This window comes from Symsagittifera roscoffensis, chromosome 6 (genome assembly GCF_963678635.1).
Source record: "Symsagittifera roscoffensis chromosome 6, txSymRosc1.1, whole genome shotgun sequence".
In the NCBI taxonomy this organism is placed as follows: Eukaryota; Metazoa; Xenacoelomorpha; order Acoela; family Convolutidae; genus Symsagittifera; species Symsagittifera roscoffensis.
The window spans coordinates 12643631-12667462 of NC_087067.1; the positions used below are offsets into that span (position 1 = coordinate 12643631).

At 37.1% G+C, this 23832-nt stretch overlaps 4 protein-coding genes across 5 annotated transcripts in view; all 4 read left to right on the forward strand.

Annotated features, from left to right (window-relative positions):
- LOC134848245 (surfeit locus protein 4-like) overlaps positions 1 to 23832 on the forward strand; it is a 284837-nt gene that overhangs the window by 256163 nt on the left and 4842 nt on the right. The window contains exons 2-3 of the mRNA XM_063865629.1: positions 22037 to 22178; positions 23565 to 23754. Of these exons, the coding sequence (XP_063721699.1) occupies positions 22057 to 22178; positions 23565 to 23754 (312 nt within the window). The 5' untranslated portion in view covers positions 22037 to 22056. The remainder of the gene's footprint in view (positions 1 to 22036; positions 22179 to 23564; positions 23755 to 23832) is intronic.
- LOC134848462 (uncharacterized) lies at positions 446 to 3118 on the forward strand. Its single transcript, XM_063865929.1, has 3 exons — positions 446 to 1383; positions 1484 to 1903; positions 2094 to 3118. Exons 1-3 carry the CDS (start codon positions 474 to 476, stop codon positions 2924 to 2926), a joined length of 2163 nt encoding a protein of 720 aa, XP_063721999.1. The 5' UTR covers positions 446 to 473; the 3' UTR covers positions 2927 to 3118.
- LOC134848058 (uncharacterized) lies at positions 3433 to 9391 on the forward strand. 2 transcript variants are annotated; one of them, XM_063865393.1, is made up of 5 exons: positions 3433 to 3961; positions 5055 to 5427; positions 7216 to 7241; positions 7761 to 7836; positions 8736 to 9391. In XM_063865393.1, exons 1-5 carry the CDS (start codon positions 3458 to 3460, stop codon positions 9119 to 9121), a joined length of 1365 nt encoding a protein of 454 aa, XP_063721463.1. In that variant the 5' UTR covers positions 3433 to 3457; the 3' UTR covers positions 9122 to 9391. The 2 variants fall into 2 exon arrangements, with proteins under 2 accessions (XP_063721463.1, XP_063721464.1); XM_063865394.1 differs by having other exon boundaries at positions 5055 to 5412.
- Positions 19321 to 20294, forward strand: LOC134847840 (diphthine methyl ester synthase-like). The gene has a single exon (XM_063865072.1). The coding sequence runs from the start codon at positions 19324 to 19326 to the stop codon at positions 20188 to 20190; it is 867 nt and encodes a 288-aa protein (XP_063721142.1). The 5' UTR covers positions 19321 to 19323; the 3' UTR covers positions 20191 to 20294.

The window sequence follows — 23832 nt, forward strand, 5'->3', positions numbered from 1 at the left end:
ATGATAGAGTGGTCCCTTGAAAATAACAAGGTCGCTTGAGAATAAGGTATCTAGAGCTCTGAAATCGTTTAAAATTTATGATCTCGTCCTTTTGAAAGATTTCGCAGTATATTTTGAAACAAATTTTATGTTTTACTTCGTAAAACTTCCCCCCCCCCCTCACCATTTTAAGGTGGAAAATGCAAAAAAAAAAACGTCAAAACTGAGTTTAATTTGAGCTTGAATCATTATATTTCGCGCGATTTTTGAAATGAATAAATTATTCGCAAAGTAGTTTTCGAAATTATAGCATGCATAATGCTTGCACGACCTATCTATCATAGTTGCTTTTACGAGAAACCACTATCATAGTAGTACCGTTATCACCAATGCGAAGCAAAAATCTGTTTGCTTGATCGGATTTTAAGAAAAAGTTGTTTCCTATGCGCAATATTGGGTATTTTTGTTCCGATTGATTCATTTTCAGGCGTTAAATGTCAGATAAATTTTTATTGGGAGTAATTGAAGGCTTCTATGGGAAGCCATGGACGTTCGAGCAGCGTAAAAGATTGTTCAATAGGGAAAAAGATTTTGGCTTCAAGTATTTCATGTATGCCCCTAAAGATGAAGCAAAGCATAGACGGTTGTGGCGCGAGCTGCATGACGAAATTGAAATCTTTTACCTCAAAGAACTCATTAGCGCTGCCTCGGCACAAAATATTGCCTTTGTATACGCTATTTCTCCCGGCCTGGATATGATTTATAGTTCGGATCAAGAAATTGAATTATTGGAACAAAAGTTGAAACAAGTTTATGACATTGGATGCAGAGACTTTGCCTTGCTGTTCGATGATATTGATACTCATTTCCATTGTTCCTTAGATCATAAGCAGTTCACTTCGTTGGCTAAGGCACAAGTGCATGTGTCAAATGCAATGTACAAAAAATTTGGCACTGATTGTCATTTAATGTTCTGTCCGACAGAATACTGCACGAGTAGAGCTTTTCCAACTCTGGAGGAAAGCGAGTACCTGCAAACTGTTGGTTCAGACCTAAACGAGGCCTTTCACGTTCTGTGGACCGGTGATAGAGTAATCTCGGATGAGCTTTTAGCCAAGCATATCAAGCCTGTTCGAAAGATACTTAAACGGAAACCCTTAATTTGGGAAAATTTAAATGCAAATGATTACGATCCTAGAAGAGTGTTTCTAGGACCGTATCTCGGAAGAGACGCTGAACTGATTGATGAAGTTTCTGGAATACTTACAAACCCGAATAATCAATTTGAACTGAATTACATTCCATTTCTTTCGCTGAGCTTGTGGTTCAATAAATCATTTGAAAAAGCAGAAATTGACAGCAATCAAATCACCAGAAGTTGTGCTGAAAAATGGGCAGTTGAAGGTAGGCGTCTCTTTTGAAGTGCGGAAGATATATAATATATAAAAATGCGGTTCAATATATAAAACAACTGGATTGTTAAACATATTTTAATTGTTTTTAGTTTGCCGACAACTGCCTTGCGAAGAAAAACTAGTTTCTCAAATTGCAGTTGCGGCCCAAGAAAACTCAGATGCTGGAACGGAGGTTGAAATGGACTTCGAAATAGATGGAACCTACACTATAACCCCAGAGGAAATTGAACTGATTCTCAGTTTCAATTATCTTCCACACAAGGCTGGTCCAATAGCTGAGAAGATATTTGAGGAGGCCAAGTCTCTAGTTGAAACTAGCAGCGGTAAAGCTGAGAGTGATTGGACTGAAAGAGGTCACAAGCTGATAGAAGAGGCGAGAAGTGTGATAGATGCGATTGACAAACTGCTGGATTGTCCTAATCGCCAGGTGGCGTTCGAGATCTATCCAATGCTAAGCGAGACCAGGACTATAATGGACATGCTGATTCGTCACTTCAATTGGCTTCTTGGTTAGCTGAGCTTGTTTCGCTGAAAAATGGACCCCTAAAATAAAATTATATCTCAAGCATTATGTTAGTGCACAGCTAGCATAAGTTTTTAGATTCCTTTGAGTTGTCTGCCATGTGCACATCGTAACTAGAAAACACATCGAGGAAAAACATCGAAACTATGAGATAAACTGGTTTTTGTTCTGTTTAGGCGAGGCATGTCCAATGTCCGAAGAGAAACGACTCGGGTTCTACACTCGATTTGGAATTAATGGGCAATTCAATAGCTTGCTCACTAGCATCATGGAACCTGACAGTTGGTTCGGAGGAGTCATGATTCTGCCACTATCTCAAAACTTCATTCCTAAAGCGGCCAAATTTATGTGCACCATGGCTGACTTCCACGACAGTGCTTTAGTGGAGACACTTTTAAAAGGAGCTGTTGATCAGAGTCCCGTGCTGTGCTATGTCATGATTAATCATCAGGACGATGTCTTGGCTTTATCTGTAGGTCATGAAAGTACACAGAGTCTTAAAAAGGCTGTGGAAACTTTGGCATCGTCGACAGCTCAGAAAACCGTAATCACGGACGCTGAAATGCCCCCTTCGACTGATGATAACGATGGAAATGTGAATGTCGATTCACAAAGTGAGGATGAAGATTCGCCTGAAAGTGAAAATGATTATATTTCGGCGTTATCTACACTGGTCAAAAGTTTGGATGAAAAAGAAAACATTGATAACGGCGAAGGTGACATAGAACAAAATAAAGCGTGTTGCGTATTTGTGTTCAACTCACCGAAGTTACTTCAACAGAAAATGCTGGATAATTTTCTGCTCAGTGTCAATACAGCAGTGAAAACTTTGCCTGCATTGAAAAAGTGCAGACTAGTCTTTGATCTGCACTTTGCATCGTCCACTCCTTCTCATTTAGATACGTTGGAATCGATGGGTTACGTAAAAGAAGAAGTCACGAACCGATTCCTAGACAGGTTTACACTGTTTCTGTGCAAATATGCGGCCGAGCAATCAATGGTGGAATAATGAATTTTTGGCTGAAAGTTGCGTATTAGATTGATCGATATCATAATTTCACCTGTTAAATACTTTTGAGGTTGAACAATTGTTCATCTGTAAGGAAAAAATTTAAAACTGATTTGTAACTTTCGCTAAAAATTCAAAATAAATCTCAAATAAAATTTTGGAGGCTCTAGTATAATTTCAGCTGAATTTTAACAAGAGAACTAAATTAATTTAATTAATGAAATATTTAATGTTATTGTTTTGACATGGAATTAGTTGAGCACAAGTTAATTAATTGTAGTTCCTGCGAATCGCAGAGGAGCTATCAGTAGGCCTTAACAGTCCTGTCGAGGATAGTCCGTTTGTTGACTCCAGAACTCAGATACCTTAAGGCTTGATGAGGATTTTTTCTCGCTGCTAAAAGTATAACAAAGAAGAAGCGTTACGTATCGTAAGTAGTTTCTACATGTTCCTAGCTTCAACGAAATCATTTAATAACTTTTGCAACTTGTCATGGTTGATTTTTTAATAATTTTTATTTCAGAAATTAAGATGGACGGTGTTGAAAGAGTAAAAAGTACTGCCAAGAGAGAGCTACGAAGTGTTGAAGAATCCAAACTAAAAGTGATCGACTTCGTGGAACACATTTTGGAAAAGAAATTGAGCAAACTTCGAACTGCCAACGACGAGCTACAACGTCATGATCAAACATCAGATTCGTTTATAAACACTTACAGCATCTTCGAAGACGATTTGAAAGAAATGAACAAATTGTGTAATTTAATTCCCCTGTTTTTGAACAAATTCGTTCCGCGTGAAGAAACGGTTTCCCGTGAAATCCCTGTGGAAAATCGTGTAAACAGTCCTCCAAGACCTGAAAACTCTGCAAAAGACAGTCAATCTAAAAAAGTGAATCAGAAGTCGACGGAGAAAAAATTGGCGCTTGATGAACTGTTGCCGAAAAATGATCTGGGTAAACAATTCAAGGGATTTTTGGTACACCTGGAAGGACCAAATCAAATTTACTGTGCTCCTAGAAACATGCTGTCAAAATACGTAAGGCTTGACTGATTTTGCTTTCATTCCAGAAAACGGAATGTTTATGCTCGGTGTGGTTTTTTTTTATTCAGTTGAAAAATATTATTTCGATCGGTGAAAATTACTAAAAAAACCACACCGAGCATAAATATTCCGTTTCCTTCGAAAGTCGGAAGAAAAAAATTTCAAGTCCCACTGAAACTACATTGAAAAACACCTGTACTGGCAACTCCCATGAAAGTTGCTTGCAGAACAAGAAAAGTCCTTGATAAAGCAGCCAAGCCAACGATCATTGAGCATACACAAATTGAGCCAATAAATGATTTTTATAAAAGTTTTAAGAAATTCAAGCCCCCTGAAACTATATTGAGCAACATTTGCACTTGCAACTACCATGAAATTGCTTCCAGCACAAGCAAAGTCCTTAATGAGGCAACTAAGTCGATAAATTTTGAGCAGACAAATGAAAATCAGACACTTCAATTTTTATCGAAAAAGAAAATATTAAACTGCATACATACTGACAAAAATAAAGTACGACCGGGACTCAAACCCTGACGTTAGGGCGCAAAGGCAACGGCGTTGCCTCTAGGCCAAGTCGGGACAAATCTTGATGCTCTTAAACTTCAATTATAAAGTAAGAAAAGCAAGTGAGATTTGTAAGAAAAGTTTTCAACGATCGAAATAATAATTTTCAACAAATTTTTTACACGATTGAAGATATCGACTTCTTGAGTTCAAATGTAAAATGATATTTCACCTCCGATTTGTTTTAAAAATTGCCAAATTTGCCATGTTCTGGACTAAATTATGCGCGCTTTTAAGAGTTTATTCATAATTCTGAGAGCGTAACGCGAATTATTTATGCGTGGCAAATTATCCCGCACAGAAAAATTGTTTCAAATCGAATTGATGCTAGCTAATTGGTCGTATTAATTTCGTACGACTCAAAACTTTACAGTTTGATATTGTCCAAAATGTATAGGTTTTCAATATTTTCTTTTCCCAAAAACTATTTGATATGAATTAAGGGAAAGTCGGAACATCAAGTTCTTTTATTATTGTTCGTTTTATTTACATAAATTTTGTAAATTGGTTATTTTGATTTTAGGACGAATTAGCGGAAAAACTTAAGAAGTTTCAGACAAGAGAGCGGCTTAATCTTCGTGACCTCGCTCTTCCGACTTTGGCTCTTGTCCCGTCTAAAAAGTACCCAGGATCAATTTTTCGGGCGTTTGTCATGTCCAAAGACGCAGTAAACAAAACTTGTACAGTTATGTTTGCTGATTGGGGCGACCAGGAAATAGCCCGGATGGACGAAGTTTACAAAATTCCACCCGCCTTTTGTCTTCTACCGCCAGTGGTGAAAATTGAACTGACTTACTCGTCAGGTGGCATTAGAATACCGAATGAGCAGTTGTTACCAGAAAGGAAAACAACAAAAGAGTTGTTGAAGAAACATTTAATTGGCAAGGATGGATTTTGTATGACTTGGCAAATCAGATAAAAATAGGACTATTCATCCGATAGTGATTGGAAATAAGCATTTTTTTGTTCCATCTTAATCATGTAGTTTTATTTATTTTGTTCCGGCCACTCTTGAAATAGGAGGGAGTCGTGAATTTCCTTGAATGTTGCGACCACTCGATGTATATGAAATGAACTATGGCATAGAGTGGGTTGGTACCAGTCCTCTATTTTAGGTTGGGGTTTCAGATTCATCGTATTTCGAATGATTCATCTGACATTTCAGCTACATTTGATAACATCCTTCTGAAATCATTTCGAGACGCCATTTGCGTCATTTCAACAGAAACTTTTGTACTTCTGATTTTTGTTGCGACCACTGAAATTGGGGTGTAGTTTTTGTATTCGGGTGTGTTTTTTTTTCAGATATCTCAAATAATCGTCAGAAGGGGACGAGTGATATATATTGAAGCCCTCGCAGTCGTGATTCGAAACCTAAAAAATGTTTCGAAAAAATGTTAACGTGAAAAAAACACTTAACAATAACCCCCTTCAACAAAAGGGGGGAATTGTTCAGAAATAAAAAATGTCGAATTTTCATTCAATCAGAATGCAGCAAAATTCGAATTTTAAATAACGCCTTAGTGCTAATTTACTGCTTTTTTTTATAGGGGAGGTAATTCTTTAGTAGATAGCAAAGTGAGGCCATTGTTAAGTAGATCCAAAAACGGCTCACATTTTTTGATCTAATTTTGAGCGAATAAAGCGAGCGAGCTGGTCAATAAAACGTAAAAACTTAATTTTACTCAAGGAAGTTGAGAAGAAAAAATCTGCTCATTAAAAAAATTGCAAAAGTGTTTTGATTTTTTTGTTTTTTGATTGATGTTGTAAAAAAATTTTGTTGCCAAATATGCGTACTTTACTCTTAATATCAATTGTACCTTTTTGCTTGGCTTTCGTTCAGATGCGCTCATGGCCGAACGAACTAAAAAAACATCATGCTTGTTTTATTTTGTGATCGGAACCTTCTGTGCTACTGGCACAGCAACCGGCTGTCCATGTTTTTATTAAGAGTAATGAGCGTAGTGAGTACTCTCATATAGGTCTTGCTGATTTTTGTTTGTTTATTTTTTCCAGGAAAAGTCTTAAAGATTGCTCACTCTCAATTTTGATTTTTCGCGGTTTGACATAAAATTTCTTTTTTTACTTCAGTGCATTTCTATTGTTAGAAGGAAGGCAAACTCCGCTATCAAACAGCAAAATTGTAAAGGTCACGAAAAACGTGATCGACTTTTATTTTTGAAAATGGAAATTAATTATCAGATTTCCCAGCGAAATCAAAGTTTTACCTATTGATTCAGTTTTCTCAAATTGGGTTAATTTTAACAAAAATTGTCCATCATTAATTGTTCTACAAACTTAAAGAGCTTTAAAGCCATCTAATTTTTTCTTCGAAATTCAAAAGTGGAAGATTTTTGAAAAAAAAACAAGTCGTTTTTTTTTCAGTTTCCTTGCATTCATTACTCTTTTCCAGTTGTCAATAAGGCTATGTTTTGGAAAACCGTTGTTAAATTCCAATTAGTACTTCAGTACATTTCAGTACTTTTTTCAAATAGTGGTAGGAACTGAGTAATTTTTTCACTTTTGGCTTAATAGTTAGTTGTATGTAACATCATTTTTGAAGTGAATCACGTTGAAACATGCAGATATAAAGTTTATAAAAGCCGCGTATTGTATTTAAACAATTTTTAGTGAAACTGTAAGAACTTTACAACCAATCTGATTTGTCTATTTTTTTTCTTCAGCCAAACGAATTGACGTCATTGTCTTCGTAAGTTACCGTTATGCTAGAAAAAAGTTATTGTAAAAGTTTTGGTGATTTTTAAGTTGATGTATTCAGTCGTTGAAGTTAATCCAGCTTGATGACAAATTCGGGTTGTTACTCATTTAAAATCTTGAGCATAATCGAGAGAAATTAATTTTATTTGACTCGCAAATCTAAAGACTTAGATTTTATAGACTTTGATTAACTATAAAAATTAAACTAGGGTGTTAATAATAATAAATTGTTTTCAGGCAGAAAAATACAAAAGTTCACAAAATGATTTAAATAAATTTACAACTGCCTGGGAGATCACCACTGGATCTACAGATCCGTTTTCAGGTGTCTCCGGGCGGAAAAATGAGGTACTATTTTACTCTAAAATGATTTGCTAACAAAAATGTCTCATTACCAATTTCAAAAAATCATTCAAATAGTTTGCTGAAAAGAAACGGGTGTCAAAATTAAAGTCAGGTGGCCTTATTGGAGCTTTTTCAGCTTTTCGTTGGACGTTTGTTTGTTTTTTAGGAACAGCCACAGAAACCAGGAGATGCTTTTGGAGTTTATGCTTCAGTTGAAGGAGTTTCTGTTCTCGAAGCAATTGGTGAGTCATACTATCAGCGATTAATTCTGGGTGAATCATTTAATCCAGAAAGAACGAAGAACCGAAAATTAATAAAGCCAATTTAAATTAGGTATTTGAAAATTGGACAAAAATAAACTGGAAAGTTAAATCGTTTCAAGACTGTTGAATTGTTGCTGGATTGTCCGAAAAAATTATGAATATGTTTTGGACTGTTTAAAGACGCATGATGAAAATTTTTCGTAGTTTCGGAATATTTTGTCTTCCAAATGGTACCCATTAATTGACTTCGTTAATTATGAAACATCATAAGCAGTACGTTTGTTTGCGCGATAGAGAGGCTGGTCTTTGGCTATGGATAGTTTAATGTATTTAGCTCTGTAGACAACATTTATAAAACATTGGCTGAGCTTTCTTCAAAAGTTTTTTTTTCGAATCTGATCGAACGATCAATGGTTTGCCGTACGATGTTTTTTCGTGTTTTTCGCAACATTTTACTTCTGACATGTCCACTTCGAGGCATAAAAAATTGTTTTAAATTTTTTTTTTTCAAATTTCATAATCAAACTCGTGAATTGATTTAGTTACAATAGTGGATTTTAGTTTTCAGATTACCAATGGAATAAAAAAATTTCTTTCGATCCATTGTTTCTAATTGTTTTATTAGTTGGAAAAATGTGCTAATCTCAAAAGACCCTTCAATTTGAAAGATATTCATGGTGATATACATTTTTTCTCCAAATTTTGCAAACTGGTTTGAAAACTTAAAAGTCAATATTTTTTTCCGATTTTCTTGAGATCCTTGACATTTTCTAACTATCTCTTAGCTATGTTTTTAAGTTAAGAATCTTGGTCGAAATATGAACTTGTGCTTTAGATGTTTTAGTTGGTAATGGATGTTAATATTTTTTTGTTTGTAGCGGAGCAACTAAAGCTAAGGTGCGGTGGTGATGGAGCAAAATCTAGTCATGTACAAACATCATTAAATTCAGGCCGTCAAACTAAATCATCGACATCAGTGAAAACACCCTTCTATGGTTTTGAAGCTCCAGAAGAAAACGTTGATGAAATTCACAAATTAGAGGAGATCGAGGCGTCCAAAAAGCTTGATACGTTCTTACAGAAAAGTAACTTTGGAATCGCTGCTCTTCAAAGTGCTTACTTGAATCCAGATGATGAGCCACCGATGTTACCGGATGAAGACGTCGTGTCATGTAGACCTCAGTCACCTGTGGGAAGCGATATAACGTCAGTTAGTCAGAGGGAAGCCAGAAGACCCTTTGTGTTTGGGAACAATTTCGGGTAATTGGAAAGAGATGATTCTCAATAGCCATAGAAGTTGAAATGCTTAATCTCGAAGTGATTTGGTCACATATGCACAAGTTAATTCGCGAATTCGTTTTTAGAGCTCCGTTGACAGAATAGATATCTATAAACTCTACTTCAAGCATTGGTTGAGAAGTAAAATTCAGTTTGTGCTAAGTTTTGTTGCAGTTTCTTTGATATTTGTCAATCATTTCAAATGAATTACCATAACCATTGCTTCGTATTATATGAAATTGAAGTAAATTTGTCACGTTAGTTTTTAGTCGTCGGGGTTCTTAATACTCTTGGACCTACTTAACCTTAGGTTACTTTTATTGCCTCAACTGAAATAAGGGCTGTTTTTCCTTTTTTCCCCCGCTTCACATAAGCATCAGTTTTATGGTGTAACGAGGGGTTTTACAAGGTTAAACAAGAATACCAAATATGTTTGTAATAGCCTTATCAGTTCGCATGCCAATTTTCGTAACATTCGGATAACGTGAACAAAATTTCACTAGTAAAATTTTGCAGGTGGGGTGGAAAAGGAAAAGGAAAAAGCCGAAATAAGATTATTTAGTGAACATATAATTCTCATATAAATTATAAATTTTCGCCCTCTTCGCCCCTGTGTTAAGAAGCATTTTTTAAAACCTAAATTTCAAATGCTACTTTTGGCGCACTTTTACAGCATTTTGATAGCATGTGCTTTGACATTCGAATAGTAATAAGTTAACACAGTTGATGCGTTTTCAATTCATCAAATCAACCGAAAAAAGCTATTTGTTTCAAACAATATAACAATAATAAAAACTCGTTTTCCGAAATTGTCTAGCTCAGTATATCTCGCATTTCTTTGAAATGCATTTTTTATACATAATGTGGCTTAATGCTTTGCTATTTGTGACAGGCAATATTAGTGTGGATGCCTTCAATTTGTAATATTCCAAATTATTTCCTGCAAAATTGTGCCTACTTGTGCCACTTTTGCTGAATCGCATTGGCAATTTATTAGCTTATGTAGCTGCTTTACTCGTGACCAGTGTTTGTCGGTGGTTAAGGGCGCGTGGCTGAGTGGTTAGAGAGTTAGACTCAAAGCTCTTGATTGCAGTAGGTCGCAAATCGCATCCTAGACCTAGCCGAGTTTTTGCTATTTGTATTTTTCTTATTGCACTTTCTAGAGCTGCTTTTTGTCCTGATCTCGTTAGTGTTTGCGAAGCAAAGCTTCGCCTCTGTGTCTACTATGACGAGTCGATGAACGTAATTCAGACTTAATCAAGTCCAATTCGTTTGCATTGTTAAATGGAAGGCAATCTCTCCTATCGAACCGCGAAAGTGTAACGGTTGCGAAAAACATGATCGACCTCTAATTTAGATAATAGAGTTTTTTAAATTTCCCAGCGAATTCAAAAATTTCATCCAGTTGGGTTAATATTATCATAAAAAGTGTTATTTATAAATTATTCTGGAAATTTCTAGAGATTTAAGGACATTATTTTTTCTTGGAAGTTCAAAAGTTGATCTTTATTTTTTCATTTTTTTGTCTGTGTACTTGCGTTCCTGTACTCTTTTCCAATTGTCTGTTGGCTATGTTAATTTTTTCGGGTCGTGGAAGTTTTGCACGCTCTTTTGATTTTTTAGACTTGCGAAAGACGTTTCCCCCCGTAAATAATTTTACTTACATCTGCAGTTGAAATTGAAGCTACTTTGGTGAACCTTAGCAACATCGAGACTGCTTTGGCGTAGAGATAATGCGGTTGTTTTTGTACCCTAGAGTCTGGGGTTTGAGTTCCGGCCGTATCTTGTTGTTTTTTTTTTCAGTATACATAAAATTATCAAATTTTTTTCAGGGAAAAATTGAATGGTCGGACTTTTGTGCGTCTGCTTTTGTTTTTGCCTCGTAGATTACACATAGTAGAGTTTTTTGTGCAGTCAGCATTTTTTGTCGCTTATGCAAGTGTGTTTGATGTATTCCTTTAATAAAAAAAATAATAACCCTGACTTTTTTCTGTTTCACTTGAAAACTTAATTCGGCCAAAATGTTTTTGGCTTTTGTTTTGTCGACTCAGTTGCCTCTATTTGTGTCGCTTCAAGAGCAAAAAAATGATTGATTAAAAATCAGGTAGTTTGTTTCGAAAAATTTAATTGCTTTAACTTAAATTAATTTTTTAAAATAATTTTTTGAAGGGACCATTAGTTTGAAGTAGTGCCTTAAACAAATTGTTCGTAACATTTTGAAAGCGTTTTGGGGTATGTGATTTGGACAGAATTAATTATTTCATTATTATGAAGTGTATGTATGACTTGCACTTATCAATGTAGGGCGGACGTCTAGTGGACACACCATGTGCCCTTTGTCTATCCTTTCCATCAGGAGCTTTCAGTTTTTGAAATTAATGATATTATGATTGATTGTGTAACTATTTTGCATGCTGTTTGGCACTGTTGGATAAATAAACACTTTCAATCTTATAGCAAAATTTATTATAATCAGATCAGGCAAATTCCAAAAGCTTCTTTTCCAGGAAAAGCACTTACGGTGATGAGATTTTGAGTAATAATGCACGGCACCTGAAAACAATACCGATCGAAAGGTGGAACTTCATTCATCAAGAGAAGCTGTCGTTCATCTTCGTCCGTCTCTATCAAGATAGTTTTATATGAATGTGTGTTTTTTGAATTTCTCACAGTTTCAAGCTTAAAAAGGTAAACTTTAACGAGCAGATTAAACACTGATTACACTACGAACTTTAGTGAGCGTTAGTTTTCTTGGAATATATATTTTTTCTAACACAAGTCGCACAGTTTGGTGCCACTTTTGGGGCACTTCTACGGATTTTGATAGCATGTGCTTTGACTTCCGAATAGTAATAAGTTAACATTGTTGATGCATTTTAAAATCATCAAATGAACCGAAAAAAGATATTTGTTTCAAAAAATAACAATTGTAAAAACTCGGTTGCAGAAACTTTTTAACTCAATATGTCTGGCAATTTTTTGAAAAGAGTTATTGCATGCAAAGTAAGAGTGGATATCTTCAGTTTGTTGTATTCTAAACTATTGCTTGCAAAATTGTCTTTTTGTCTTTGGGTTCACTTTTGCTGCATTGCATTGGCAATTTATTATATGTAGCTGCTTTATTTGTGACTAGTGTTTGCCGTTTAAGCGTTCGTGGCCAAGTGGGCAGGGTGCGAGACTCCAATTCTCGAGGTCGGAGGTTCGACGCCAATATACGTAGTACAGTCTTACTAATTCGTTATTTCAATAGTTTCTTATTTCGTTTTATAAAGCTGATTTTTGTCGTTTCCTCGCTAGTGTTTAGGAAACGCAGCCTCTTCTCTGTGTTATACTTGCTCTTTGAAATAGTTTAAGTTTTCACAATAATTGTTTTGGCCGAATGTCTCGTCTGCGGTCTTTGCTTTCTTTCGAATATAAAAAGTGAAATTTTGAGAAGAATTTGAATTTAAAGGTTTAATGATTATTTCACTACAATTATTGAAAGAACAGTCATTTAGTTAGAAATTATAATTATTTCTCAATTATTTTTGATTCGTTTTGTAAAGGTTATCGTTGGAACTTCCCGGATCACGTGAGACCGGCGTGTTCATTTTGTGGTAAATTGGTCTTAACCGAATCGAGTATCATGTCTTGGGAATAAGCTTAATTTTGTCGTCTGCAAAATTCTCTTTGATATCATTGCAGACCTCTGTTCTATCTTTAAAGCTTGTGAATTCTTCCTAAAATTGGACGAGGTTTATCTATCGACCCTTTCTGGAGTATCAGTAATAATTTTTCGAAATACGCGTGCGGTTTTCAAACAATTCGGAACATTTCCCTTTACAACTATGTCATCAATATCCTTGAATAATTTGACAGCTTTTTAGAAATCAATTCTACTTTGTCTGATTCTGCGTTTCGGCTCAGAGGTAACGTTCATACTTTGACTTAAAAACGTCTTAATGTTCAGCCTTTAGGGTCAGTGACCAGATGCTGAAGAGTTTGGCCCTCAATAATGCTTAAGATCAAGGATTTTCTCGAGGGGGGGGGGCGGCTTTTTTAAAAAAATTTCGAAAATTTTGAACTTTTATTTTTAGGTCGACCAATTTTATTTTCCGAGCTCTCTCAAAGTAGTAAAAAGACCCTGGTTTGGCCAAAGCTTCTGCGCCGCAGGCAAAATTTTGAAAAAAAAACAGGCCAAAAAAGGCGTTTTAGGGCTTTTTTTGGACCATTTTCATCAAAAAAATCTCGTTTTTTCGGCGCGCGCGCTCCCCTCAAAATCAGTTAATATTTTGGCGCCTTTAGAAAAATTTTGAGGTCCGTCAGCCAAAAATGAGTATCTCAAATTAGTTCTAAGGGGGACCCTTTGGGTCGGCAGGGGGTCGAATCGCTGAGGGAGGGGAGGGGGGGATGGCCGCCCCTGGTTAGGGTATCACCGAGACCCGATTGTTAAGTTTATCTATTGCACCTTTTAATATCGAAAATTGTGCTTGTTTAATCTAGCTGCGAGATAACAGTTTTGATCACTCAGAGGAAAAACTAAATACTTAGGTCCCTTTTTATTTGTTTTCAAGGTAAAATCCTCATTCGTTTCGCTTATTTGGAGTAGTTCCGCTGAAGTTTCACCGGTGGCTTAAACAATGCTTGACTGTTTAAAATATTTGTAGTCGAAAATTCACAGACCGATTGAGTTTTTTTTAGGACCAATCAATTTCTATGGAGTCTATGGCCAGATAATTAGCATTTTTTTCTCGTGGATTTCTTAAGGTACCATTTTTTTCTGGAGTTTCAGATGTAATTTACAATTTTAAAAGCGAAATAATTGGCGGTTAAAAACTTGAGAAATCCAACTTACATATTTATTTCTTTTTGTCAATTTTTCAGAAAATTTTTCAATTTCGGTCAGTGAATTGACCGCTTATGAAAAATCCGCTTCCGCTTTTTTCGAAGCCGCTCTTCTTTTTTCTGAAACTGAATCGCGCTTTCAGAGCTTTTCTGCCGCTTTTACAAAAGTCATTCCGCTTTCGCTTATTTCAACTAGTTTACCGCTTTTTCCGGCCGCTTAAAGCGGTCAATTCACTGATTTCGGTGTTATCTATGAATTACTTACGAGATGTTTTTTCCATTTTCTCCAGAAAGTTAGGCATCAACAGTGTTCATTAAGAATAAGTAAGCTTGATAACGCTTGCGCTCTGCGAGAAATTTAAAACCTAAATATATTAATTTCCCACCATCTGCAACCCAGCTGGTCGAGGCCAGGGGCAATGGTTTTGACTTTATCAAATCATTAGAATTTATTCAAACGAAATGAAAGTCACCACTGGGAACCCGTTCTACCTTTCCGAGGTAGCAGTGGTGGTCATGGCGCTACATTCTGCACAATTTTGTCCCTTGAATGTAAAAACCGGGACAACGCCTACATGATTTGGCGGCTCGGTTATTGGCCTTGCTTTGACCCACGAATATCGGTGCTTCACATAGCAGTGATTGATCATTGACTTTCTAACAGAGCACCGATAAGAGCAAAGCGGGCATTTTAGCACATCATGACCTGTGCTAGTGTCTTGCTTTGATGCGAAGGATTGCCGACTCAGTTGGGGCGCTGAGACGGTCGGTTCTGATGCGCTGATCAGTTTCATATGCGGTTGGCAGTTTTGCATGTGCTTAGTCCAACCACTGACATAGACATAAGTATTGTTACAGTCGGCGGAGAGCAGTCGAATTTGCTCTTCTTGGACCCCTCCGTTGCTGGGCTGCTCGGGGATCTCTACAGTTCTTTCAATTCCTTTAATGCTTTCAATTCCTTTATCAGTTTCAATTTAACTACTATCGGAGGTCTGGACCGAAGGTTCTGAATGATTATCTCTGAGATGCCTGTTCATCTCTTCTTTGCTATGAAACATTCTACCACAATTTTCATTAGGACATTGAACTGTTTGCGACCTTTTGCCAATAGCATTGATTTAAAATCCCCACCGTCAAGGAACCTAAATTTGGTTGTCGGATTGTGCAACCAGTTGTCCTGGTCACACTTTGTCTTGAGCCAATGGTTGTCAAGATCAGCGCTAAGCTGCCGAATCCAATCTTTTTGCCAAACTTTATCACCCTCAAGTAGATCATTTAAGCTATCGACACCGATGTTTTTAAAGGAAGCATACATTTGAACCCTTCTCCTGCATAGTTGGTGTGCGACTGGCGTTGTTTTAACCTTTTCATTCAATTCCTTTATTTTCATTTCGTTTCTCGTTTCTAGCCTTCGACACATTCTTTTAGCACAGTGTATAACCGCTTCTAGTCTACCAAGATCAGTGCATCTGATAACAAGGGTCTCTAAGCCGTATAGCAAGACTGGTTTTAGGAAAGTCTCGATGAGGAAACCCTTGTTCTTTAGTGTCAATCTTTTTGACACCAGGGCCGGTCCTAGACGTAGCATTGCTATCCTTGTCTTAGAAATGCGAGGGCTGATAGCTGTCAGCGCTGCCATCAGATGCTATGATGCTGCCGAGGTACTTTAAGTGATTAACCTGTTCACTGAGTACATTGATAGGGACATTAGTATTGTCTTTGGTGTTGATTACAATACTCTTAGTTTTCTCGTTAGATATTTCTAATTGAGCCAATCCAAAGGTTTTTGCTATCTCATTCAGCGACTTGGTAGCATTTGCTTGGTTGTCAGAGATCAAAGCCAGATCATCGGCGTATGCAAAATTTCTTTTCTCTTCACTGGTCTTACTTAGGAGGAAGTCAAAAAGGATGATAAACAACAGTGGGCCCAAAACGCACCCCCTGCCGCACCCCTCCCCCGGTTCAATACAAAGGTGTAATTCTTTTCAAGCTTGCCGATGGGTTTGTTGTGGAATGCTCCTGGGATATCTCCTGGGATTCCAAAATCCATTAGGGCGATAAATAGCACTTCCCTATCAATAGACAGTAAAGCCTTCTTCAAGTCGATGAAAGTCATACAAAGAGGTTGCTGGTATTCAGTCCTTCTTTGAAGCAAACATCTAATTGCCAAGATATCTAGGCCCGTTGACATGTCGCTTGGGAACCCAAATTGATAGGGTGAGATCTTGGGCAGCTGCTTATGCACCCTATTTGCAATCACCTTTGCGAACACTTTGCCTACTTGGTCAAGAAGGAAAAGGCTACGGTAACTGTTCGCTTCTGCTCTGCTTCCTTTCTTGAACAGATTGAGTTTTACTGCGTCCCTCCAATATTGTGGAACTTTAAGGATCCTACAATTCCAATGTCCAAACTTTCACGGTTGCTGCCCAACCAAAACATTGTTTCGGGCCGGTCGCTCCTGTTTCCGATTGGTTTCTTTCAATGGTTTGAATGTAGTTAGTTTTTCTACAGGTATGGTTTTCTAGACCGTATTACCCAACCTCCGTTGACCACCGAGGAGCGTTTGCACTTCAGTCATTAGCCGCGTACAGACAGGTCTGGTATGCTGTCCTTTAGTGACGTACACGTTGCCCGGGACGCACTGCTAGGAGGTTACTGTTTGAATTTGGATCCCATACAACTTAATCTGTTGTTATCTTTAACACTTTCGATAGCAAGTGGCTAATCGGGAACAGACTTTTTGTCATTTAACAACTTCATATAGTTTTTTGGAAATTAAGTTATATTATTATGAATTATAAGGTTATCGAACTGCAAATTGTCAGATTACGGGTAAAGCGCCTGCTTGAGACTTCCATGCTCTGGGGTTTGTTCCTGGCCGGACCATCTTTTTTTCGCAATGCATGTCTTTCAGTTCGTTTGCGTATTAATCTTCGTCTCAAGTCGTGTTTTCTTAGTTTTCATTTTGTTGCTTACGCTTGCGATTAGCAAGCGTTATCGAATCGGAATATAGATTTTTCGTGTTACCAAGTTGTTTAGCAGAATAACTTGGCCTCTTGGTTCAAAATGAAATGAAATTGATAAGGGTGACCGGCACACTTAATCTGGAGGTAACGAATACGCCTGGGATATTCCGTTTCAAATAACTTGGATATTCCGTTTCAAAATATTCCGTTTCAAATAACTTGGCTTGTAATTCGTCTGCTCATGTTTTGTCGGCTTAGTTGCCACATCTTAGATTTTTTGCTGTATGCAGTTTTCATTGTAGTTGCTTTTCTAGAATTTCCTTTACTCGTACAATTTGTAATTTTACTAGCCTTTAATATTTTCCCAGTTGAGTTTTGAGTATTTTTGATTTTTTTGCTTCCAAATTTTTCGGCCTAAATGGTTTCGGCGTATGTTTCATTGGCCTACTAATCTAATTTTGGGTCGTTTGAGGAACCATAACTTGTATGTTTTCCTCCGTGTCGTATAAAACGTTCAATTTTGTTTCGCTCGAATTAAAAGTAGTCGAATGTGTTTCTGGACGTGATTTCCGCAAAAAGAACATCGTTCCAGACAATATTATGTTTTTTATTTGTAGTTGTGAAAATTTTTCCAATTTCCTTGGGCTTAGTGGTTTTTTTCCTTTCCTGTCTGCTAGCTTTCAGTGCTTTTTTTGTGGTATCGCAAGTGATCCGAAGCTCCGCTTCGCCTCTCTGTTTAAACGACCAAGTTAATGTTATAACTCCGGTTTTCGTAGTGTCATACCTGTAGTTATGACCATTATATATAACGATCGAACAAAATCATTATATGCTGATGAATCATTGGCTTTCTCTTTTTCGAATGAAATTCTTTGTTTAGTTTCCGAATTGTATCTGTCTTTAATTGTATCTATTCTGCTATATTTTTGAGCTACCATAAAAGTAGCAAATGCTGTTCAGTTTTTATGGCAAATCTTTAATTGTTTTATTTTAAATTAAATTTTAATAAGATCTTCTGGTTTTGTCATGACTGTTAGTTTCTATTGTCATGGTTGATAAGAATTTAACAAACTTGACCAAAAAGTATCATATGGAAAATCTGAACAGAAATGATTTAAATACGATAGGTTTAAATGTGCTGTTTTTGAAAAGATTTGTTTTTTCCCTTAGTTTCGAGGAAAGTGCGGAATAATTATGCTTCGAGTGGTTTTTTAAAAGTGAATGAACGTAACGTAATTTAGACTTTATATAGGTCGTGATGATTTTTTTTCAGTAAAAGTCTTAAAATTGGTTCAGGCTCCAAATTAATTTTTCGCTGTTTGACTTTTGATTTATTCAAGTTCAAACTCCTGTTTCGAACAGCAAAAGTGTAAAGGTCGCGAAAAACAAAATTGACTTCTAAGAATTTAATTTTCAGATTTCTCTGCCGAAAAATTACCTATTGATACAGTTTTCTCAAATTGGGTTAATTTTATTGAAAAAAGCCAATCATCAATTGTCCTAGAAATTCACAGGGCTTTAAAGGCATTCAATTTTTTTCTTTGAAATTCGATTTTTGATGTTTTTTGTTTGCTTAAGTTTGACTATTTTCCGAATAACCAGAAGAAAAAACCTTTTGGGAGAATAAACAGAAACAAATAGGCCTTATTGTGCAATCGGAACATTCAGGGCTTCGCCCTTACATGCGAGCGGTGTTGTTTATTCTTTTGATCCTTTTTTAAATCTAATGGGTATAATCTGTTTATCGTCAGTTTTGAATCAAACTAGTTCGTTTTGTATTTACATTCTTTGTAAAATATATTTACGGTTCGATTTTCAGTCTTAATGACTTTAAATTGTTCTCATCTGCTGGCAATCTTAGCGAATAAGGTAATTTTGCTTTCGAAGTATGTTGGGGAGTGTTCAGAACGTAATCAATTTAGACACAAGAAAAAATCATAACTGATTCCTGAATAAAAAAAACCTAAGTTCATAAAATTGTCAATCAAAGGAAAATGCGTGATAGTTTTTAACATTCCTTATGCAAAATCTACTTACGGACACTTTACTAAAAGTATTATATCTCCAGATTTCCATCAACCGCTTCTCGCCTAGTTTGAAGTGTCGCCAAACGTTGCAATCATTAAAATTTCCAGAAATAGTAGCTCGTGTAACTCGATCTGAAAAAGGTTTTTGACTGCCTTCGTCGATATGTGGTTTTGTCGGGTTTCAAAGTTTTGGCCTTTTTAAACATTTGGATCTGTCAATAGGGATAAAACAGGAATAAAATCTATAAGATATTGAGTCCTGAATGAAACTTCTTTATCATAGATAACTTTTCCCTTGTTCTTAATTCCAAAACCCAGATTCCTATCGAAATTGGGAGTGTTATTGGGGTGATAAATTTTTGTAGATTGGTATGCTTTTCTTGGTCGGCCTTGGGCTGGGCTCGCCTGAAGATATTTCTCTGCGAGGCTTGAAAGCTCTCCAGTCTTGCAATCATATTTTCTTAGAAGCTTACACTTCGCTTATGACAGAACTAGAAATAGATGATGGTACCAGTGGCAAGACGCATTTAGCAAAAAGTCTAGAATTAGATGAATCCAAAATAGTACTTGCTGACCGAACGCTTATTGAGCAGAATTGCGAAAGTGAAATTTTATCTAAAGCTGTTGGCCAAAATGTTGCGCTGGTAATCGTAGGAGACCCTTTTGCAGCTACGACACATCATGACATATACCTGAGAGCGAGGCAAAAAGGAATTGAAGTTGAAACAATTCATAATGCGTCAATTTTGACGGCTATAGGCTCAACAGGGCTACAGCTTTATCGTTTTGGTGAAACTGTTTCATTATGTTTTTGGACTGAAACGTGGAAACCGATTAGCGCGTTTGAAAAGATTGTCAAGAATTTCAAGTCTGGACTTCATACGTTATGTTTGCTTGACATTAAAGTGAAAGAACAGAGTATTGAAAATATGTTAAGAGGGAGGCCAATTTTTGAGCCGCCGAGATTTATGTCTGCTAGTCAAGCTGCCTCTCAAATATTAGAATCAATTGAAATCTTCAGCGAAACCGAAGGTGCGGGCGATTCCAAGGATTGCCCTCTGAATCTTGATTCGTTTTGTGTTGGTGTTGCAAGACTAGGATCGAAAAATCAAGAGATAAAGTTTTGCTCTTTGAAGGAAATGGTTGACTCGGAATTGGGAAAACCGCTGCATTCTTTAGTAATTCCTGCGTCTTTACACGAACATGAATCTGAGTTTCTGGAGCTATTCAAAAAATAATTTCCTGACGTTTGTTAGAAAGAAAACGACTGAAAGTTTGTTATTGGTGGTGCTATTTTTAGATCACTGCTTACCTTGATTTGATAGCCAAGTGTTTTTGATTGTTTCTTTCTAGGAGAAAAGAGCCTAATCCCTGAGATAAAATTGAGATAAAAATCCAACCTCCCAAGGAACTTTGGATTTGTATTTTTTTTATTCAGCGCAAAATCAGGTATCACAAAAAATATGGGGTCGAGTGATATTATTCTGAAGCATTTTCACGCGTGATTTGAGCTGAAATATAAAAAGTTCAAACCGTTTTTTAAACGAATTGATGGATTTTCAAGGTTTTTTTTGGCAACGAGCCCGGAGGCCTGGCCCGAAGTTTAATTATTAAGGTTGACAATATGCTATGACTAACCTAATAGAGCTCACCTTGCAAATGCAGCGCACGTGAGATTTGAACCAGCAATCATATGATTGCTGGACACCATCACTACCGGAGCTCCACACTTAGGCTAATTTCGACCGAAGAGTGAAAGCTCGAACTCACACCATAAATTCACGTCACCACCCCCCTCCCGGCAGCAAAAAACGTTCCAACTAAAACAAATGATCTCCTTCGTTTTTCGTTTTGTGTATGAGATTGATCGGAACAGGGGCGGATGTAGGATTTTGTTGAAGAAGGGAGGGGCGGATTTTCCTTTTTTTTGAAGGGAGGGGCGGATCTTTTTAGGTTGACCAAATTGATTTCACGAGCTCTTCAAAAACACAAGATTTTATGCGCCGCAGTCTAAATTGTGAAAAAACAAGTCAAATTTGCCTTTTTTGACCAAAAATTCGGATTTTCTGATGTTCGGTCCCCTCAAAGGTAGTGGTTTTTGGCGCCTTTGGAAAAGTTTTGGGGTCAGTTGGCCAAAATTGGGTATCAAAAAGTAGAATTAAAGGTGAGACTCTTTATGTGGTGAGTGGGTCGAATCCCTCTCCGGGAGAGTGTTCTAAATTCGCCCATGAATCGGAACGGAACAGTCTATGCGTTTTGCATAGCAACCGGTCAGTTTTGAAGTTCCTTTTTTTCTGCTCAATTTGTTTTTGCTTTGTATGACACTATATTGACTAAATTGAATGCTCTAGACGAGAAATCGCTCATCATTTTTGATTTTCAAAGTTAGATAATTTCCCGTCAGTATAAATCTGGTTATTGCAAATTGGATAGATTTTTTGCGGAGAGATCACAATTTTTGACCTGAGCAAAAACCACAAAATTTTCACTAATGTCTACTACAAATGATCCATAAAGCAAACTGGGTCTATGAACTGTTGCAAGAACAGATAGCGTAGGCTATATTGAACAGATAATGAATATGATATTCGGTATCTGTTCAATATAGCCTACGCTATCTGCTCTTGCAACAGTTCACAGAACCAGTTTGCTTGATTGATCAATTTGTTGTAGACATCAGGGGTCAAAATAAAGTAAATGTAATCTCTGCACAAAAGCCTATCCAATTTGTGATAACCAGATTCATGCTAACAGAGGAAATTATCTACGTTTGAAAATCAAAACTGATGAGAGATTCCTAGAAATTGAATGTTCCATTCTTTGATGAGGTGCTGCACCGACTATTGTAAAAGAGTGCGGAAAAACTGTTACAATAAAATCCGTTTAGTTTGTTTAGACGCCAGTTTTAGTGTTTTTTTAAGATCATTTATCCACGAGGGATAGGACCAACATACGAGCTGTACAGCTCATCACGGCGAACCGCTGTTGTGCCCCTGCTTAACAACTACATGCAATTTTTTTGTTATTTTTCTGGGCTGGGTAATGTTGCCTCACCCTCATGCAACGAGCACGGTTTGTAACTTCAGATAGAGCTTGTTGTGTTGATGGACGTGAAACAGTTGATAGCGAAGGGCGAGGATGTGGCGGACCAGGTGTTGCGACAAAGCAAACACGTGATGCCCCACGTGGCCAGAGTATTCCTACTCAGCACATTCATCGAGGACGGGTGAGTTGATTGCATGTTATAACTGCTTTGTACATGGTAGACGATGTACGACAAAATATAAGAACAAGCCCTCATACGATATAAAATTATACGAGAAATGATATTTGTATAAAAAGTTATACAAAACCGGTATATGGAGTAGAAAAAGCTATACAAAACCGGTACTTGGAAAGTCTTTTTTTTTGCGAAAAAAAAAATTTGATCAATGAGTACTGGAAGGGTGAATGACATTAGGCTATAACCCTGATATAATGAATTCAGTTATACTCCACCTCTAAAGCGTTGAATGGGAAGGATTTTAACTTTTCAGCCAATCAGAATTGAGTAATTTACTTGCAGCGGAATTATAGTTTACATGAACATTGGGGCGGAGGATCTTAACTTGGTCTATTTGGGGTAAGGATGGTAACTTGATCATTTAATTTCTTCTAGCTTACATGGGCTCGGTTTTTAAGCATATCAGTCGCTGCGCATTCTCAATTCTTAAAATTCAGAAATTCATCGCTTAGCTTACTCTAATTTAGTGCCTTGTTTTCGTGCTAAGTGACTAGCACGCAAAGATAAACATTTTCGATAAATAAAATTGATTATGCTAAGCGGCTACCGTGTTCACGGACCAGTTAACACTGTAATTTTCTCGACAAAAATCAATTCATCTTGCTGTCTAAGATGCGTAGCTTAGAAATTAACTCACCGAACGCGTTGCTTACTTTTAAGGAAATTTTATTAGGAGCCACGGCTTTTTAGGGACCAAAAAAACACCAGTTTATTCAGTTAGCTTTTCTAATTCAATTCTGGATTAATATAATTTAGCGCAAGCAGCTCAGGGCCAAAATTGTGCAGATATTGTGCATACACATGACATGAAATCGTTTACATAATAGGGTGAGCAAACGAAAGCGTAGATATGTTAAAATAGTTCATTACAGGGGCGGATCCAAAATTTTAGCGACCTTTTTTTTTAGGTCGACCAAATTGATTTTTCGAGCTCTCCCAAAGCACTGTTTTGCCCCTATTTTGGCAAAATTTTCTGCGCCGCAGGCAAATTTTTGAAAAAACGGTCAAAAAGCCGTTTTTGGGCCCTTTTTGAAAAGTTTTGACAACAAAAATCGCGTTTTTTTTGGCGCGCGCTCCCCCTCAAAGTTAGTATATATTGGCGCCAAAGGCGCCTTTAGAAAAATTTAAGGGTCGGTCGGCCAAAAATGGATTTCTGAAAAAGTATCAAAGGGGGGACCCTTTGGGTCGGCAGGGGGTCGAATCCCTGAGGGGGGGGGGGGGGGGGGGGGGCGGACGCCCCTGGTTCATTATACCGAGTAATGGAAGCTTAAAAGTGCATTTGGATTTAATCCCGTCGCCCCCGGGACGCGTGATAATTTAATTATTTAGGTTCCGAATGTGGTTTCAATGGGGCGAACAGAAGGATTACATGAACAGTGTTTGGAACTGTGGTGAGTTCTTGGGCCACGTGTTCGTGTTTGTCAACTTAGTGGGCCAACTCATCCCCAGTGGATTCATCATATCCAGAAAGTTCGCAGAGTACAATCTATACGTGCTGTTTAGCATTGTAGTTATACAGGTTGGTTTTTTAAACTTAGGTTGTCTGGAACTATTCTCACGGCTGCACGTTTTCGATCAATGAACGTCCGGAAACTGT